The following is a 20043-nucleotide window of genomic DNA, read 5'->3' as shown; positions in this document are numbered from 1 at the left end:
GTCTGAATATCTTATATGCTGCTTCTCAGGTGAATGCATCTTTTTGGATTTTTAGATATTTTTAAATATTTGTATTTTTAATATTATATTCAACATTCTCAGATAAAAAAAATTTCTTCTGCAGTATAGTTCCTAAAGTAAATGTACATTGTTTTAAATGAGTTTTACATATTTTTATTGGAAAACAAACCCAAACAAATCATAAATGTATTTTGTTGCAGTGTATAATGGGGCGAAGACTGTAATATGTCGTTCAATTACTGCGATGGAAATTAAATTCTGTAGCACGAGTTGGTTACCCAAATTATGTATCAACAAGTTCCCTTTTTGCTGGTCAGAGTGAATTGTGATGGGGGTTACCACACTCAGTGACTTATATGAGAGTGTAGTGTTGAGATCCTTTCAAAATTTGGGTAAACTTTTTGGGATTCCCAGATCTAAGTTCTATAAGAATTTACAGCTGGGCCACCTGCTCTGTTCTGTTTTTGGGAGTAGTTTACACCCCCCTAAAGCAGCAGATACTCTGGGAGAGGTGATAACTGATTTTGGAAAAGGTTATAATGCATCAGTGATTACTCCCTGCTAATTCAGAGTCTGGGGGATGGAACTTCAGCTTCTCTCAAGAGATTATGAGAGAAAGATCTGAACTTGGTATTGGAGGAGGTAGTGTGGGCTAGGATTATAAAAACATCAAGTCTACATCTAGAGATGCAAGGGTTTGCCTTATGCAGTTCAAGAGTTTACATAGAGTCTATTGGACCCCCTCTAGATTGCATAGGTTTGGTTTTAAAGACAGACCACCTGCTGGTGATGTCAATCAGAAGATGCAGACACAACCAATGTCTTTTGGGGATCCAAAAATTTTGGTTGAGGATTCAGAAATTTATTTGTGAAGTATTGGGCTCTCAAATTTTATTTTGCCCTAGACTCTGATAGGGCGGTCGTTCATTTGGAGAATAAGCACATACAAACACAAAATAAACTTAATTAATGTGCATGCTATACAATTTCTGGACATTTCTACAGATTTTGGATCTGTCTGGACATTAAGAGCTGTTCCTTTAGGTAATCCTCTGCAAATTAACAAAAAAAAAAAAGTTAAGCAGGAACATTATTATACATAATGTGAACCAAATCTTTGCTGATTTTTAAATACTTTAAAACTGCACGCCATCTCAAGTCAAGTCAAGTGGTTTTTATTGTCGTTTCAACCATATACAGTTAGTACAGTACACAGCAAAACGAGACAACGTTCCTCCAGGACCATTGTGCTACATAAAAACAACAAAGGACCAACACAGGACCACATGAGACTACACAACGAAATAAAATACCTATATAAAATACCGATGTATACCTATATAAAGTGCACGTGCAAACATGTGTAAAAAGTACAGGACAGTACAACAAATTTCTGACAATGAACAGGACAATAGACAAAGTGCAGCGCCGACCAGTACACAGTAGTACAAAAAGATGACAGTTTCTATAAAAAAAATAAAAAAACGTAAACATAACATACTATGAGATAGTGTTCTATGCACATAGCAGTTATTGGGGTAGCAGACAGTTATAAAGTGACAGTAATTAAAGTGCAACTCAGGACACGTGTGTGTGTGTCAAACCAGTCTCTGAGTATTGAGGAGCCTGATGGCTTGGGGGAAGAAGCTGTTACACAGTCTGGCCGTGAGGGCCCTAATGCTTCGGTACCTCTTGCCAGACGGCAGGAGGGTAAAGAGTTTGTGTGAGGGGTGTGTGGGGTCGTCCACAATGCTGGTTGCTTTGCGGATACAGTGTTTTTTGTAAATGTCTTTGATGGAGGGAAGAGAGACCCCAATGATCTTCTCAGCTGTCCTCACTATCCTCTGCAGGGCTTTGCGGTCCGAAACGGTGCAAGTCCCAAACCAGGCAGTGATGCAGCTGCTCAGGATGCTCTCAATAGTCCCTCTATAGAATGTAGTGAGGATGGTGGGTGGGAGATGTGCTTTCCTCAGCCTTCGAAGAAAGTAGAGATGCTGCTGGGCTTTCTTGGTGATAGAGCAGGTGTTGAGGGACCAGGTGAGGTTCTCCGCCAGGTGAACACCAAGGAATTTGGTGCTCTTGACGATCTAAAATCTATGAACAGCATTCGAACGTATGAGTCCTTATTGTCTAGGTGGGTGAGGGCCAGATGGAGGGTTGTGGCGATGGCATCGTCCATTGAACGGTTTGAACGATACGCAAACTGCAGTGGGTCTAGTGAGGGGGGCAGCTGGCTCTTTATGTGCCTCATGACGAGCCTCTCGAAGCACTTCATGATGATGGGTGTAAGTGCGATGGGACGGTAGTCGTTGAGGCAGGACACTGAAGACTTCTTTGGCATGGGGATGATGTTGGTGGCCTTGAAGCACGTTGGAACGACGGCGCTGCTCAGAGAGATGTTGAAGATGTCGGTAATAACATCTGCTAGCTGGTCTGCACATCCTCTGAGCACTCTGCCAGGAATGTTGTCTGGTCCAGCAGCCTTCCGTGGGTTGACACTACGTAGAGTTTTCCTCACATCTGCCGTGGTAAGACAGAGCACCTGGTCGTTGGGAGGAGGGGTGGTCTTCCTCGCCATCACGTCGTTCTGCACTTCAAACCGAGCGTAGAATCGTTCAGCGCATCTGGAAGGGAGGCATCTTTGTCACAGGCAACTGATGTTGTCCTGTAGTTGGTGATGGCCTGGATGCCCTGCCACATGCGCCGCGTGTCACCGCTGTCCTGGAAATAACTGTGGATTCTCTGGGCGTGTGCGCTTTGCCTCTCTGATTGCCCGTGACAGTTTGGCCCTAGCTGTTCTTAGGGCTGCCTTATCGCCTGCTCTGAAGGCGGAGTCTCGGACCTCAGCAGCGTGCGCACCTCCGCAGTCATCCACGGCTTCTGGTTGGAGCGTGTGGTGATGGTCTTGAGAAAGTGACATCATCAATGCACTTGCTGATGTAGCTGGTCACTGATGCTGTGTATTCCTCCAAGTTGGTAGAATCGCCATATGTTGCAGCCTCCCTGAACATGTGCCAGTCAGTACACTCAAAACAGTCCTGAAGAGCAGAGATGGCTCCTGCTGGCCAGGTTTTCACCTGCTTCTGAAGCGGTTTTGTGCATCTGACGAGCGGTCTGTATGCTGGAATTAACATAACAGAGATGTGGTCTGAGTAGCTGAGGTGGGGGCGGGGCTCCGCCCGGTACGCACCTGGGATGTTACTGCTTCTCAGATCATTGCATTCTCTAAAAGTAAGCTAATAAAATATTTTCAACTCAAATTAATGTTTCCTGTGCATTTATTAATTAATTTGGCAAGTAGTCTTAAAACAGGCTCAAAAAGTTTTCATGGTCATTTTCATAAAATTAACAGGAACAAAACTCAGAGGTGCATTCAAGCAGTTCAACTACATATTTGTTCTCACATAATTTCAACGCACATCAATGTTTCATGAACATGTATTTTGTTTATTTGCAAGTAGTCTTGTAAAACGTGTAATAATTAAGGGTCAGATGACCATTTTTACAGAAAAAACACAAACAGAACTCTGACATGAACCTGAGGCGGATATACTTTAAGCTGTTCAGTGATTTATTTCTTCTAACATAATTACATAATTTCAATGCAAATCAATACTTTATGTCCAAGTATTCATTTATTTGGTTAGTAGCTGTGTAATAAGCAGGATTATGCACAGACAGCAGGTTGTTTTCACATAATTAACCTTGACGGGCCTGTACATTATCCCTTACAAAGTGTGGGTGGAGCATCACACAAAAAGAGTTTTGGTTGGTTATCAGTGTCACTGTAGTACTGCTCTATTCGCTGTCAGCCATGATTAATACATTAGTGACAGTGATTTGTTTTCTTAAAGGTGTGCGAAGTAATTTTTTCACTGCACTGGCCAGTAAAACAACCATGAAATTATTTGGTGTACTCTTAAATTGATCAAAAGTAGTACGTTTTAAATCATTTTTTTAAATGTTAGCAATGACCTCTAGTTTCTATGTATCTTCCTTTTGTAAGCATCTTCTTTGCCTTGTGGATCTACAATCATGATCACCTTCGCTGACAACTTCAGAATCCGAAACATTTGTCTTTTGTCCTGTTGTCTTTTTCTTTTCCTCTCTCTTTCCATTTCTTACTTAAAAGGTTGACCTCCCTCCCATTCCACTGTTTTGGACTTATCTTCCAGTGTCACCTGGTCAACTTCCAACTCTACGGTTTTCCCTTTCACTGAATGTGACTGAGACCTTTCCAAATTACAGTACTTGTCATCCAGTCTAACCTGGTCAACATGCAACTCAAGTTGTCCTTGCACTGCTTGCCGTGTTCAGCTGACGGTTCTTTTGTGTCCCTTTTTTTTGTGTCCTTCCTTGTATGGTTTTAGAAGGTTTATATTGTATGTGGTTTTCAAAAGAAGTCCTTCCTGATTTTTTAGTACAACCGTCTTCCCTGTGATAGTGGAAATGGAGTCCACCCCTCTTCAGTCCTTTTTTCGCACATTAAAGAGTAAAACCTTGTCACCAACATTGAAAGTGATGTTCTTGTATTGTATTTTATTTTTTTTGCAAGCGTTTTATATAGGCCTCCTGTTGCTTTTTCTGGTATTTCACTATATCTTCACTTGCCCTTTCTTTAACAAGTTCTATTTGTTCTGCTCTAGTTTCAACAAATGATTCAGAAGTGTGGGGGAGAACTACATGTGACAGCTAAAAGGTTAAAAAAGTAGTTAGTGCACCTTTAACATAACTCAGTGTTAAATGACATGCAGAGTAAGCCTATAGGTGCTGTTAGGAACTCTGCTAATCATAATAACAATTCTACATATATTTTAACTGCTAGGCTTAATGCACAAACCTTTGACACGTATTACATTTTTTTGTTGTTGTCCCACTTGTTTACTATTAATTGTAATCTCATGTCACAATTAATATCTGTTAGTCTTAAAACATTGCAAACATCTATTCAGTCCTTTCTAATATTTTACTCTGAAAATATGAATAAAATGTATTAGTGCCAATATCAATTAGCCATATATCAAAAAATGGAAATGGAAACAGTTCTGTAAAGCTGCTTTGAAACAATGTATACTGTGAAAAGCACAATACAAATACATTTGACATTGACAGACGCATATCCAATTTTTGTCCTACTTGTATACATTCACTATATTATAACCATTTGTTATACGGTTTTACATTAATACCCCGCAAAAAGATGGAAACCAACCTGTCTTTCGCGAGCCACTTACAAAAATTATTCTCGTGATTTCTACACATTCGTTCTACTAACTAGCTGACGAGACTAATCAGGTGTGCTTGATTAAAGAGACAACGTAGTGTTGGGAAGCACTGGTCTATGAACATAAAAATTAATTTAACGTCACCACAGAGTACCAGCCAATTTAATATATTACACTAGCATAAAAACGTGGATGTTTTTTCATTTATGATGTCTTGTCGGTTACAAATTCAAGAAGTTATTTGTGCTAAATAAAGTTCCATTTGAGTAGATTTCAGATATCGTTGTAGAGTATTTAAAAATATATATTTAGATACCTTTTTTCAGTTGTGTAAAGGTGTTTAACCATCAAATTCCAACCACTTGTATTTGTATCGGAATCAGAATATTGTCAAGTATGCTTACACAAACAAGGAATTTGTCTTGGCTTCCAGTGTACAACAATACAAAAACAGCAGCAAGAAATAGATTTAAAAAAAATAAATAAATAAAATAAAAAAAATTAATTATACATATACATACCCACACATAGTGCACATCTAATACAAATCCATTATATAACGAACAAAAATACAGTTTATTATGTATAGTGCAATGTATGTTATGGCCGAAGTGGATATGTTGGATAATATAAATAGATTCAACTGTGTATTGCACATAATTATTGCTCAATGGGGCAATTTTAACTGTTCAGGAGATGGATCGCCTGAGGGGGAAAATAAAAAACTGTTCCTGTGCCTGACGGTTCTGGTGCTCAGAGCTCTGAAGCATCAACCAGAAGGCAACAGTTCAAAAAGGTAATGGGCTGGGTGAGTGGGATCCAGAGTGATTTTTACAGCCTTTTTCCTCACTCTGGAAGTGTATAGTTCTTGAAGGGGGGTCCAAAGTGTCCTCTGTAGTCTTCTGATGTCCGATTTCGTAGCGGCACCAAACCAGACAGTTATTGAAGTGCAGAGGACGGACTCTGCTGAGCAGAACTGCATCTACAGCGCCTGTGGCAGGTGGAACTTCCTCAGCTGGCGGAGGAAGTACAACCTCTGATGGGCCTTTTTCCACAATGGAGTCAATGTGTCTCCCACTTCAGGTCCTGTGAGATGGTACTGCCCAGGAACTTGAATGACTCCACTGCTGCCATGGTGCTGTTTAGAATGGTGAAGGGGGACAATGTTGGGGTGTTCCTCCTAGTCCACAATCATCTCCACCGGTTTGAGCGTGTTCAGATCCAGGTTGTTGTGCTTGCACCAGTGAGCCTTCCGTTCAACCTCCTTTCTGTATGCAGACTCATTGTCATATTGGATGAGGCTGATGACAGTGGTGTAATCTTCAGGAGCTTGACAGAGGGATCCTTGGTGGTGCAGTCATTGGTGTAGAGGGAGAAGAGTAGTGGGGAGAGCATACATCCCTGGGGTACCAGTGCTGATGGTACAGGAAGTTAATTTTCCCTGTCTCACAAGCTGCTGCCTGTCCGTCAGAAAGCTGGTAATCCACTGACAGATAGACATGGGAACAAGGAGTTGGTTTAACTTAGTCCGGAGAATAGCTGGGACGATGGTGTTGAAAGCCGAGCTGAAGTCCACAAAAAAGGATCCTTGCGTATGTCCCCGGTCTGTCCAGATGTTGCAGGACATGATGCAATCCCATGTTGACTGCATCATCCACAGACCTGTTTGCTTAAGCAAATTGAAGGGGATCCAGAAAGGGTCCAGTGATGTCCTTCAGGTGGGCCAACACCAGTCTCTCAAATGACTTCATGACCACAGACGTCAGGGTGAACCCCACAGAGTCATTAAGTCCTGCGATTTTTGGTTTCTTAGGGACAAGTATAATAATTGAGCGTTTGAAGCAGCACAGGACTTTACACTGCTCCAGTGATCTGTGTGTAGATGGGGGCCAGTTGGTTAGCACAGGATCGAAGGCACGGTGGTGAGACACCATCTGGGCTTGAAGCCTTCCTTGACCTTTGCTTCCGAAAGACACGGCACACATCGTCTTCACAGATCTTGAGTGCAGGTTGAGTAACAGGAAGGGGGAGGAGGGGGGTTACAGGAGGTGTTAATGTTTGTGTGAAGTGAAGTCTGAGTGCATGTGGGGTGTTCAAATCTGCAGTAGAACACATTCAGGTTGTCAGCCAGTCGTTGGTCCACCACAGGGTTGGGGGTAGGAGTCCTGTAATTGGTAAGTTGTTTTAGGCCACTCCACACTGATGCAGGGTCGTTAGCTGAAAACTTGTTTTTCAGCTTCTCAGAGTAACTTCTTTTGTTCCTGGCCTGATTATACAAGACTTTATCCCCACCCCTGCAAGCATCCTTTTTGGCATGACAAAGCTGTCCGAGTTTTCCTGTAAACCATGGTTTATCATGAACTCCGACAGCTTCGTCATGCCAAAGAGACAATGCAGAAATTATTATAATTATTGAGATTTGTATTTACCATAAAATACTATAAAATCTTGTTGAATAATAGTACAGTTATATACACTCACCTTAAGGTGACTGCCTCACGATGCTATTAACATCGTTAACAGTAATACGATTCTGGGGAAGCTCCTGTAAACATAAGAGCATGAAACTTCATCCTCTCCTGTGCCGGATGTAACAGAGCTGGTTGAGACAAAATGAGTCTATTATGCAGCACTCGCTGAATTAAACATGCACTGATGCAACGGAATGAAGAAATAAAACATGCCAAGATGAAATACTGGCTTCTCCGATAATAATGCTACAGCCAGTATGTTCTATTTTGAAGTTTCCATTCAGGGCCGGAATTTCTGTTTATGTTTTGGCCTGTATGATCCCGCACACTTCCACTGACCAATAGTATTTCGACACCACCAGGTTGCCAGATTTGAACAAGTTTGTAGGCAAACAAAACTGCGTCCTGCAGCAAACGAACTGGAACAGAGAGAACAGATTCCACCCGACCTAAAAAGCCTCGCCATCCATATCAAAACCACCATCGTCGTAAAACAAGGATAAATATTTTCAGTTTCGCTTGTTCCAGTTGCAGGTCCTCATTCTAGCAACCCCCATGAGCTTCATGTCTGGGGCAAGGCAAACAACTCTCCAATATTTGAATTTGGACTGCAGTATCTATTTCAAACGCTTGTTGTCAATCTTACATATTAAACGTTTAAAATATTAGGCAGCATGCAGTGTGTATTGTACTGAATTGTAAGCAATACATCAGTTTTCCATTATGAACATCCAAAAGAGTTTGTAATAAGACCCTAGAGCAGTCACCGAGAGCCACTACAACATGGGTTTCTTCTAATTTTATCCCTTACAATCACATGATCAACCTATTTTAAGTTTGAGACCAGTCCGAACCAGATGTTGACAAACAAAACACTTCATAAGAAACACACCAGACACAAGGCTAGGTTTTACATAAAAAAAAATGTTTATAAACCATGCAGGAAGAATATACATTCACCCACTACACACTCATAAAAACATTATTAAAACAAAACAAGAAAAATAAAATCCCAACGAGAAAAATAAAATAAAATTATATATATAGCTCAATTGTGCACTATAGTTTAGTCTGTGGTCTTACATCAGATATGTACACATGGTTTACCCATAACCAAAATAAATACAGGATGTTCTAAAGATAATGATAAATATGTAACGTTCTCAGTAAAAAGGCAGTAAGCACAAGGGAGCTGGACTGGAATCTTTAAAGGTCTGTTTTGATGAATACCTCACTACAATCAGATGAGAGCTCTGGAAAAAGGTTAGTACTCCCTCCATTCCCAGAGTTTGGGCCCTTTTAAAAGCAGTGGATATCGTAGATTGGTGAGCACTCTGTTAAAAACAAATATATTGCACACCTCAAGCAGAGAAAAGTAGTCGTTGATCAGGACACCAAAGTCAAATAAGATTTCACTTGTGCACTCCCATCTATACTAAATCAAAACTAAATTGTACAAACTTCTCTGTCTCTCGTTAGGCAATCATGCACAAGTTTGCCCAACATGAGGGACATGTTCTTTTTACAGCTTTTTAACATTTGTTTTGAGCCCTTTTTTGTGCTAGTATGCAAGAATACAACGGACCAGAGTCCTGTGTGCAGCCTTAATACCCCTGATAGCACTTTTTTGTATTTGGCTGCAACAGTGCAGCAACAGTCTCCTGCATATGACACAAGCATTTAAGTGTCTCTTCATCCCTTTCTTGAACTCAAAGGATCATCAATAAGCTTTTTAATAAATACATCATTTACCATTCATATCACGGTAACACAAACCGTGTAACATGACAACCTTTCTGGACACTGAAGTCCTAATACACTTTCAATTGTCTCAAATATCATCCTTTCAACAAAAGCCATGAACTTTGACTATTGTGCCATTCATGAAGCTATAATGGTTTTAGGCAGCTGTTTTTAAAACCACCTAAAATGTCTTTGTAATAAAAATATGGCTCCAGGTGCCATTCCATACGGAGAGCGGATCCTAATACATTAACATGGAGGTACTGTGGCAGGACTCAACGGGGGTCCAATCAAACCCCAAAGAAAAGATCCAGCCACATCATGCTTTTCCAGCTTAAAGTGTTAAAATGAACTGTTTTGTTTGGACCAGGCACTGACGTTATTCAGGCACACAGAGTTCCCGCTTCTCTCCAATGTCCTTATAACACTCTAAATGAATGCTTTCAATAAAACTCCCAGTCCCATGGACCCCCCAATCCCCCCATTCTGAAGGTGTGGAATGAACTACGTGTGGTGGATCTCATGGAACATAAGCTCGCGTGGGATCTGTGTCTCCTGGCCGTACAGCTTGCATGCCCGCCGCTCGAAGGCTGACACCATCTGCTTCACCACCTCATCGAAGAAAACGGTGGCCAACTGAGAATGCAGGAGAGAACGGAACTCAAAGGAAATCTAGTAACAGAAAGAGAGGTAGGGAAGAAAAATTTGGTAGAAGTTTCCAAGATTATGATACACAGATTCATGAGAAGACTCGCTTTGACATTCATGCAAAGCTCAGCAGTAGGGCTCCAGAAGTATAAATGACAGTAGAAAGCTAACACAAAATATGAGCAATAATAATAATACAGCTGTTTGATTTAACAAGCAACACTCCATAATCCTTCAGGAACCAAGGCTGCTGAAAAAGTTGGTGGTTCATGGCTTTTGTATCATCTACAGCTGAAGTCAGAAGTTTACATACACCTTAGCCAAATACACTTCCCTGAAATTTAATAAAGAAAACATTCCTTGTCTTAGGTCAGTTAGGATCACTACTTTATTTTAAGAACGTGAAATGTCAGAATAATAGTTTTCAAATTGTATTTCTTTCATATTCCCAGTGGGTCAGAAGTTTATATTCACCTTGTAATTATTTGGTAGCATTGCCTTTAAATTGTTTAAATTTAAACGTTTTGGGTAGCCTTCCACAAGCTTCTCAAAATAAGTTGCTGGAATTTTGGCCCATTCCTCCTTACAGAACTGAGTGACGTTTGTAGTCCTCAGTGCTCGCACATGATTTTTCAGTTCTTCCCACAAAGTTCTCAGACTGAGGTCAGGGCTTTGTGATGGCCACTCCAATACCTTGAATTTGTTGCCCTTAAGTCATTTTGCCACAACTTTGGAAGTATGCTTGGGGTTACTGTCCATTTGGAAGATCCATTTGCGACCGATCTTTAACTTCCAAGCTTATGTCTTGAGATGTTGCTTCAATATACTGTATCCACATAATTTTTCTTCCTCATGATGCCATCTATTTTGTGAAGTGCACCAGTCCCTCCTGCAGCAAAGCACCCCCACAATATGATGCTGCCACCCCCATGCTTCACGGTTGGGATGGTGTTCTTCTCGCAAGCCTCACCATTTTTCCTCCAAACATAACGATGGTCATTATGGCCAAACAGTTAACATTTTGTTTCATCAGACCATTTCTCCAAAAAGTAAGATCTTTTTCCCCACGTGCACTTGCAAACTGTAGTCTGGCTTTTTAATGGCGGTTTTGTAGCAGTGGCTTCTTCCTTACGGAGCAGCCTTTCAGCTTATGTCGATAGGACTTGTTTTACTCTGGCTATAGATACTTGTCTACCAGTTTCCTCCAGCTTCTTCACAAGCTCCTTTGCTGTTGTTCTGGGATTGATTTGCACTTTTAGTACTAAACTACGTTCATCTCTGGGAGACAGAATTAATCTCCTTCCTGAGCGGTATGATGGCTGCATGGTCCCATGGTGTTTATACTTGCATTCTATTGTTTGTACAGATGAACATGGCACCTTCAGGCATTTGGAAATTGCTCCCAAGGATGAACCAGACTTGTGGAAGTAAATTTTTTTTGCTTAATCACAATTTCTTTTTCTAAGGTCTAGGCTGATTTCTTTTGATTTCCCATGATGTCAAGCAATAAGGTACAGAGTTTAAAGGTAGGCCTTAAAATACTTCCACAGGTACACCTCCAATTGACTCAAATGATCCTATCAGAAGCTATTTGGCTAACTGCTTGGCTTGACATAATTTTCTTGAATTTTCCAAACTGCTTAAAGGCACAGTTTAGTGTATGCAAACTTCTGAGCCACTGGAATTTTGATATAGTCACTTAAAGTGAAACAATCTATCTGTAAATAATTGTTGGAAATATTACGTGTCATGCACAAAGTAGATGTCCTAAACGACTTGCAAAAATTATAGTTTGCTAATATAAAATCTGTGGAGTTGTTAAAATATTAGTTTTAATGACTAAGTGCATGTAAACTTCTGACTTCAACTATACATTCCTTACTTTCTACATACACTCACCTAAAGGATTATTAGGAACACCATACTAATACTGTGTTTGACCCCCTTTCGCCTTCAGAACTGCCTTAATTCTACGTGGCATTGATTCAACAAGGTGCTGAAAGCATTCTTTAGAAATGTTGGCCCATATTGATAGGATAGCATCTTGCAGTTGATGGAGATTTGTGGGATGCACATCCAGGGCACGAAGCTCCCGTTCCACCACATCCCAAAGATGCTCTATTGGGTTGAGATCTGGTGACTGTGGGGGCCATTTTAGTACAGTGAACTCATTGTCATGTTCAAGAAACCAATTTGAAATGATTCGAGCTTTGTGACATGGTGCATTATCCTCCTGGAAGTAGCCATCAGAGGATGGGTACATGGTGGCCATAAAGGGATGGACATGGTCAGAAACAATGCTCAGGTAGGCCGTGGCATTTAAACGATGCCCAATTGGCACTAAGGGGCCTAAAGTGTGCCGAGAAAACATCCCCCACACCATTACACCACCACCACCAGCCTGCACAGTGGTAACAAGGCATGATGGATCCATGTTCTCATTCTGTTTACGCCAAATTCTGACTCTACCATCTGAATGTCTCAGCAGAAATTGAGACTCATCAGACCAGGCAACATTTTTCCAGTCTTCAACTGTCCAATTTTGGTGAGCTGTTGCAAATTGTAGCCTCTTTTTCCTATTTGTAGTGGAGATGAGTGGTACCCGGTGGGGTCTTCTGCTGTTGTAGCCCATCCGCCTCAAGGTTGTGCGTGTTGTGGCTTCACAAATGCTTTGCTGCATACCTCGGTTGTAGCAGTGGTTATTTCAGGCAAAGTTGCTCTTCTATCAGCTTGAATCAGTCGGCCCATTCTCCTCTGACCTCTAGCATCAACAAGGCATTTTCGCCCACAGGACTGCCTCATACTGGATGTTTCTCCCTTTTCACACCATTCTTTGTAAACCCTAGAAATGGTTGTGCGTGAAAATCCCAGTAACTGAGCAGATTGTGAAATACTCAGACCGGCCCGTCTGGCACCAACAACCATGCCATGCTCAAAATTGCTTAAATCACCTTTCTTTCCCATTCTGACATTCAGTTTGGAGTTCAGGAGATTGTCTTGACCAGGACCACACCCCTAAATGCATTGAAGCAACTGCCATGTGATTGGTTGATTAAATAATTGCATTAATGAGAAATTGAACAGGTGTTCCTAATAATCCTTTAGGTGAGTGTATGTATCTGCCAAAGGCTGGAACATCCTGTAGCATTACTAGCTAAACACGTACTAGGGATGAGCAAGACTAATCGACTAAATGGTTCTGATGCTGCTAGTTGACACTGGAATAACTAGTCAGACCATACTTTTCTTCATTGAACTGCTCAACATATTTACACATTTACGATTGGCTTTATATTTTTTACAAAGGCTGCACAAAAATTACTGTCATGTTAATGATACATTTAAAATATAACTAATAATACAATTATAAAAAAAAGAGGATATCTGGAGCAGCTGTATACAAAGTTTCATTCCACCTAAGGCTGCAAGTGCTTCTTGAGTCTCTCACTCGTGGGATGCGCAGAAAAATGGTCTAAAGATGAGTAAAGAATCATTGGAAATCACTTTCTTCACAGTGATTGTGCGGGAAGCTGGCTTGCAAGTCGCTATGTTTTCACATTTAAATCGGTGTGTGATTGCAAGTAATTTTTCTGCCGGGTGGCCTTTTTCAAGTGCAGAATAATTGCCTTGAGTGAGTCGGTTCCAGTCTCATCAAGAATGAATGCTTTTTAAGTTGGTAGCCTAGAAAATGACTATTTTAGGCTAGGTATGCAAATAATTTTTACCTCGCTGATCAAGAAGAAAATTTTCAATGATGTGCCGACTGCTAAACTATCTTTCATTCTGTGTGCACATCATGTTTAGAACAATACATTTGGTTTATTGTACATTTCTCAACCCTTATCTCAATAATTCTTTTTTTTTTTTACAAAACCATTACTGGTTAATGTTATTAATGAACATCTGTCATATTAGATCATAGGCTTATGCAGAACGTGAAATACGCACATTTTGTCTCTTGTAGATTTGTCTTAATTACTTTCAACAATGTCCTACTGTTTCAATATGTTAAGTAACTTTTGGTGAATTCCATTTAGAAAAGGCTATTAGGGTTGCTATATTTGTCCTGCACTATTCATTCAATTGTTTTCAATAAATATGCCGTATTCACTAATGTTGATTCAATGAATGAATGTCATGTTCTATATTTAATGTACAATGATCATAATTTAAGGCAAGCATGTCACAGATAAATGCCGCTTTCAGCGGAAGTTAGTGTCGGATTTGACCTAAACTTTGTATTTTATACGAGTCACATAAACACACAATGTTTTTTGACTGTTTTCTGAGGGTTCCCTTTTAGACTAGTCGACTCCAAAATTTAGGTTTAAAAGTCAATTACATTATTCATTCCACACATCCCTAATACTTACTGTATATGCATAAGGCTGGCACATCCTGTATTTGTAAAAGAATTACAAATAGGCCTACACATTATGCTTTTAAAAAAATAGCAAAATTCAGTTCAGCTTTAACAGAGGATGAAAAAATAACTACAGATTTCATATGGAGTACTCACAGCAAAGTCAAGGGTGCAGGTACGGGGGTATCCAGGAAGGCCAGGGCTGAAGCGCCACACTGTCTCCAAGTGATTGAAAAGTTTTCCATCAGAGCAAGATGCCTTTAGATCAAAAAAGGAAGGCAGATAGAAATGACATGGTGCTTATATATTTGATTAATCAATGTATCACTCCAAAGTATTGGTCTGATAACACTGTATGTGCCAATTAAACATAGCCATCTATTCATAAAACAGATTCATTTCCAAATTCAAGTCTCAACGGTTGTCCAAGTAAGGGAAAAATACACCATTTGCCTACCTTGACCAAATGAGGGCGAACTGTAGTAACGAGTGATGTGTAGTTTTCTACCACAGGCGGGAACCCCACACTCAGCTTGGCCTTACAAAATCCAGAGCGGCGAAATATAACATCTGAGCGTTTGCACCAGGGCACGAATAGCAGATAATCTTCTACTCTGGCCACAACCTCGTACATCTCCTGCATGGAGTACCTGCATGCCACAAAGAAGGCAGTTAATCAAGATAATACAACAAGGTCTAGTTTGCAAATGAAAACTAAATACAACTCTGGACCACATCACTGTACAGGTTTGATACAAAAAACAAAAGAATGCTCCTAAACAAGACGATGAACTTAGTGCCGTCTCTGAAACACGTTTGTAATGGTCATCCAATCAGATATCACTGCACTCTATATCAGTCTTGGATTGATTGATTGATTGATTGATTGATTGATTTGCGGCTAGATGGCATTGCAGAATGCAATCAAAACTGAAGAAAGATCAAAAACTGTTTATTTATTCAGTTGTGTGTACACAAAGTCCACACAACTGTGGGTACATCTTAGGCTTGAAGGTCAAGCATTTTGATATATTTAGCTAAAGATAACAGATAAAGGTAAGATAAATGACTCAAGTAATGACTTATTGTTTTCTTGTAAGTCACAATATAGTTCTCAAGTTATGTGCAATTTGACCTTTTCAAAAACCCTTCTGGAGGTTTAAGAAGTCATTCAGCACACGCTTTTATGCTCAACCTAACTGGCCCGTCTACTGCATATTGCACAAAGATGGCAAGCACTATCTGAAAAACAGAAGTTCCAATCAAAATTCTGGAAATCCTCAACGCAATTCTCGGCTGTCAGGTCACACCAGAATGACTGGAAACATAGCTGTGTTTAAAAGGTACTGGGTTGTTACAATTAATGCTTTTGAGGATGAAATAATTATTGGATTTGCAAAAGTCTGCAACACAAATCTTAAAAGATATTCAGTTGTTTAAAGCACTTAGTAAGTGAACCAGATTATACACGTGCAAAGCTGTATATTGCCCTTTGAAGAGTTATGTCTGTGAAATAATCATATTAATTTTAGACATACATAAATTATGACAAAGACAATTCCACTAGAACTTCTTCAGTATTTTCTGTACAGTCGTTCATAGGTCGCCAATGCTGTGCAATTATATGAAAGAATTTCTCCAAGTCTATCCATTATCGTGCTATCAACTATGTATTTCCGATAAACCCACCCCTAATTAACACAGAAAAACAACAATAACAGTAATTGTTCACTTAACATGTTTGTCAAACCTTCCTGTCTAAATGGGTGATTCTGGACAGAGTAATTTTGCCTGTAATTTTCAAGTGAACTCGTAGACCTTGATTAGCTAGTTCTTGTGTTTCATTAGTGCTGGAGCCTACTCTATAGGACAGCTGATCTTCAGAAACTGGACAGAGAAACTGCTTTAATTTCAAGCTTCAGTGGACTAAGCAGCTTCCAAGTAACTTGTTATGATGTGAGGTAACCGACACAGATCCATATTCCAATAACCCCAAATACCTAGAAAGCTGTGAAATAATTAACATTCCCATGGCCTGTTATATAAACATCATGCACAAGGGGGATGGGGGCTAAAGTAAACATGGCCATCAATAAAAATATAAATACCAACAGTCCATGAATCATCTCCAACTTGATTGGGAACATACCCAATAATACGTCGTTCAGAATACTCTTTCCTCTTGTTGAAGGACTCCGAGAGGTTGAAGAAGCTCCTGGTTGGAGCAACGACAATACGTCCTGTTACCGCCCTGAAGAGGGATGGTACCCTGGTCATCAGAATCCCACAAGACGACAGATATCTGTTTACAAAACAGGGTGAAAGTATGTCAACAAGATACTCATTACCTCAGCATAGATAGTCTACATTGAAAGGCAATGTACAAAACTTTGACTGCCTACTTGTAGTGATTGGTGCAATGATAAATGCCCTGTCTGCTCATGGGAAGTCTTAGGGTGGCAGATGACTCATATTTGTCAGATAAAGTGGAGAGAACCAAAGAAGTACATTCCTAGATACCCATATTCAATTAACAAGATAAATGCTCTTAATCAAGATAGAGCCTTTATTCAGAGGATTGGTGAAACAACAACTCGTTAACCCAACTCTAAACCCAGTACTCTAAACCCAGTTTGTGAAAAAAAAAAAAAGGACAAAATATAGAAATCAACTACCCATATGCTAGGGCTGAACGATTAATAGAAATAAAAATTGTGATATGACGCAGCCCGATTATCAAACCACAAGGGCTGCGATTTAAATAAATAGTCTGCACACACTGATCGCTGTGCTTACTGTATGTGCACATCTCTGTTCTCTGTAGTGTATTACACATACTCAAAGCACGGGAGAGGCTAATGAGCTGAGCTAGCTATATTTACAGCATTCTAGATTCACCAATTGCATAATTCCAAGTATTCTTGGCAGCTAAAAGTTACTATCCAAATCTAAAGTAACCCCATAACACCAGGGTTTTGCAGACAGAAGAGTGGATGAGAGCATTTCCCTGCAGTAAATGACCATTTTTTACTCAGCTACAAACAAACGTTCAATGCACTCCCAAAATAAAAGCTTCCACCAATATGGGTTTAATCGAACCGCTTGCAAGTGTAAAAGGAGTACACTAAATTAGTACATAAATATGCTACAGTTATACATTTCTATAAACATTTCTTAATATCTTATTGGTTTCCAAAAGATAATGATGAAAAGTGAGCGGAGACCTCAATACAAAGTGGACAAAAATAGGTACACAGTGAAGAGATACAGTAGGTAAGTTTCCATCCAGGTTGTGAGTTTAATATCTGCAAAAACCACAATATCACAAAAAGATAGTTAAAAAAAAAAAAGCAGCATTTTCCATCCCATGTGTTCAAGAACAAAATAGTCACTTTTGGGTAAATTGTAGCCACTGTGACTCTTTTATTAATAAAATACAGGTGTTTTAAAGCATGTAAACATTTACTATAGAAGAACTTGTTTCAAGTCTGGGGTCGACAGCGCAAAACTTTTTTTTTAACGTCCATTTAGGAGAACTTATTTGCATCTTGATGTTTCCATCCAGCAGTTTTTATGCAACATCCCAAAATACCCATAAAAATACATGGATGGAAAACCCAAGTAATGTGAAGATGATTATTTTACATTCCCCCTACCAAACAATTTGAGGCATTCCTAACATCTGAATATGTAAATATACCATTTAGATTATTTCGTGACACAACAGTGTCATTTGTACATACTATGTAGCATTTGAGAGTTTGCTGTATTGTCTTCATTGTTATGCACTAGCTAATTAAATCTATGAAGGCTCTGAATGAAAAGCTTTGAAATGCTAATGATATGCTTAAAAAGGCTTTTCAATTGTGATGCGCAACCAGCCTTTTACCAATCAGACCACACAAGTAGTCTATAGCACATGTGCTGTGTAAGTAAGTTTATTATTGTAAAGTCTATGTAGATGTACTTGGTTCTCTTACACAGTGCACAATGAACAACAAAATTTTAGTTGCGCAATCATGTGGTGGGAAACACAATTAAAAGGAAATGTAGTATACACTCTAGTAGTACATACATCAGAACGTTATTGCCAGGTATGCTTACACATACAAGGAATTTGTTTGGTGACAAGAGCTTCCAGTGCACAACAATTCAATACAGCAACAAGACAGAGATAATTACAAATAATTAAAAAAATAAATAAAAAGAGAATAGAAAAGAAATATATATATATATACATACATACATACACGACATGTTCACCTGCCCTCCATTTGTCATTCAAGACAAATCACTGGAGACAGTGATTGCTGGCCACTACAACCAAGTCACGGGTCTGATATGTGTCAGATCAATCATCTCCACATATCTGAAACATAAGGGGATGGGTCTATAAATTGTACAATAACCCCTCAATGGAAAGAGAGGTGGCCAAATTCATTCACGCTGGAGCAACCACTGCCAAGAGCAGTCTAGCACAGCAACGCATGATGGAAGGGTCACCATCAGAGAATGAGATGGCCTTAGGCCAAGAAGTTATGACATGTGGTAAGGGTACACTACGTCCCCTTGGCCACAGTTTGAAAGGATAGGACTGGTGACTTAACATTTGTAGCAGACTGTTCTAACAGTTGGTCTGAAAGCATACCAGAAAAGGTGTTTGAATGAATAGTCAATAAATGCACTTTCGCAATATATCAATGGTTTCACAAGTGGTGCCAAAAGTTAACTTTTTGTTTTCCTACCAAAATCATTTTCCTACATACGAGTTGTAGCTATATTAAATAAAATCGTATTAATTACCAACTGTATGCAGTTGATGATCAACTATTCCAAAAATGAGAAAAGCCCTTCTAATCTATTCCTTTCCAATTACATAATATCTTAACCTTGCCACTGACACTTAGAATCTGGAAACCAGTTTTGTGACTCACTATCTCTAATTCCAGAATTTGTCTTTTTGAGACAAATTCTCTTTAAAAAAAATAGTTAATTCATTATTTAACAATAAACAATGGCTTTATTAACACAGGTTAGTCAAGTTTGACTTAAATTTGGCGAACACGTAAGGGCGAATCTACCGTCCGACTAAAGTCAGGCAACTCGCAAGTTACTTAACTAATCACTTCGGTCTTCATATACTCGCACAGAGACACTGTGAAACATGAATCCGTCGCTAATTACCTCACTCCATTCCTGCCCGGTGTCTCTCGACTGGCTGTGGACGGTAAATGTCTGATACACTCCGCTACTGCTCTCCTCAAACACCGGGAGCCTCTCGCCATCTTCACTTCAACTCTCTTTCACCTCCTCCCATCGAGAACTGCTTTTCGCATCTCAAAGACCAGCCTTCTCATGAACCCGCCCTAAGATATAATTGGACGAGGCAATGTTTTGTGACCTCTGATTGGTTTTATCTTCCAACCGTCATACAACGGAGCTTCTGACGTCAGTGTTCTAATTATGTAGAAGGGTTTGCGTGCGCAGAATTGTCACGGGATGCGGGATTGGGTTGCCCAGACTGAGCGACCTATAGTCATAGTGATGAAAGGTTACAGCTAAATGTGTTCGA

At 39.8% G+C, this 20043-nt stretch overlaps 1 protein-coding gene across 2 annotated transcripts; it reads right to left on the bottom strand.

Moving 5' to 3' along the window:
* Positions 1-3414: 3414 nt before the first annotated feature.
* On the bottom strand, positions 3415-19802 carry coq10b (coenzyme Q10B). 2 transcript variants are annotated; one of them, XM_052142208.1, is made up of 6 exons: positions 19656-19802; positions 16621-16773; positions 14929-15121; positions 14628-14729; positions 7728-10132; positions 3415-7616 (listed from the first exon to the last, which is right to left on the bottom strand). In XM_052142208.1, exons 1-5 carry the CDS (start codon positions 19754-19756, stop codon positions 9965-9967), a joined length of 717 nt encoding a protein of 238 aa, XP_051998168.1. In that variant the 5' UTR covers positions 19757-19802; the 3' UTR covers positions 3415-7616; positions 7728-9964. The 2 variants fall into 2 exon arrangements, with proteins under 2 accessions (XP_051998168.1, XP_051998171.1); XM_052142211.1 differs by having other exon boundaries at positions 3416-7411.
* Positions 19803-20043: the final 241 nt, after the last annotated feature.

This window comes from Xyrauchen texanus, chromosome 14 (genome assembly GCF_025860055.1).
Source record: "Xyrauchen texanus isolate HMW12.3.18 chromosome 14, RBS_HiC_50CHRs, whole genome shotgun sequence".
NCBI classification, from domain to species: domain Eukaryota; kingdom Metazoa; phylum Chordata; class Actinopteri; order Cypriniformes; family Catostomidae; genus Xyrauchen; species Xyrauchen texanus.
The sequence above is the reverse complement of the archived record's forward strand: the minus strand, read 5'-3'. Positions and strand labels throughout refer to the sequence as shown.

Coding starts and splice junctions, on each gene's coding strand:
- coq10b (XM_052142208.1), bottom strand. CDS start 19,756: ATGGCGAGAGGCTCCCGGTGTTTGAGGAGAGCAGTAGCGGAGTGTATC. Junction 16,774..19,655: donor CCGGGCAGGAATGGAGTGAG/GTAATTAGCGAC, acceptor TTTTGTAAACAG/ATATCTGTCGTCTTGTGGGA. Junction 10,133..14,627: donor CCTGCACCCTTGACTTTGCT/GTGAGTACTCCA, acceptor TTCTGTTACTAG/ATTTCCTTTGAGTTCCGTTC.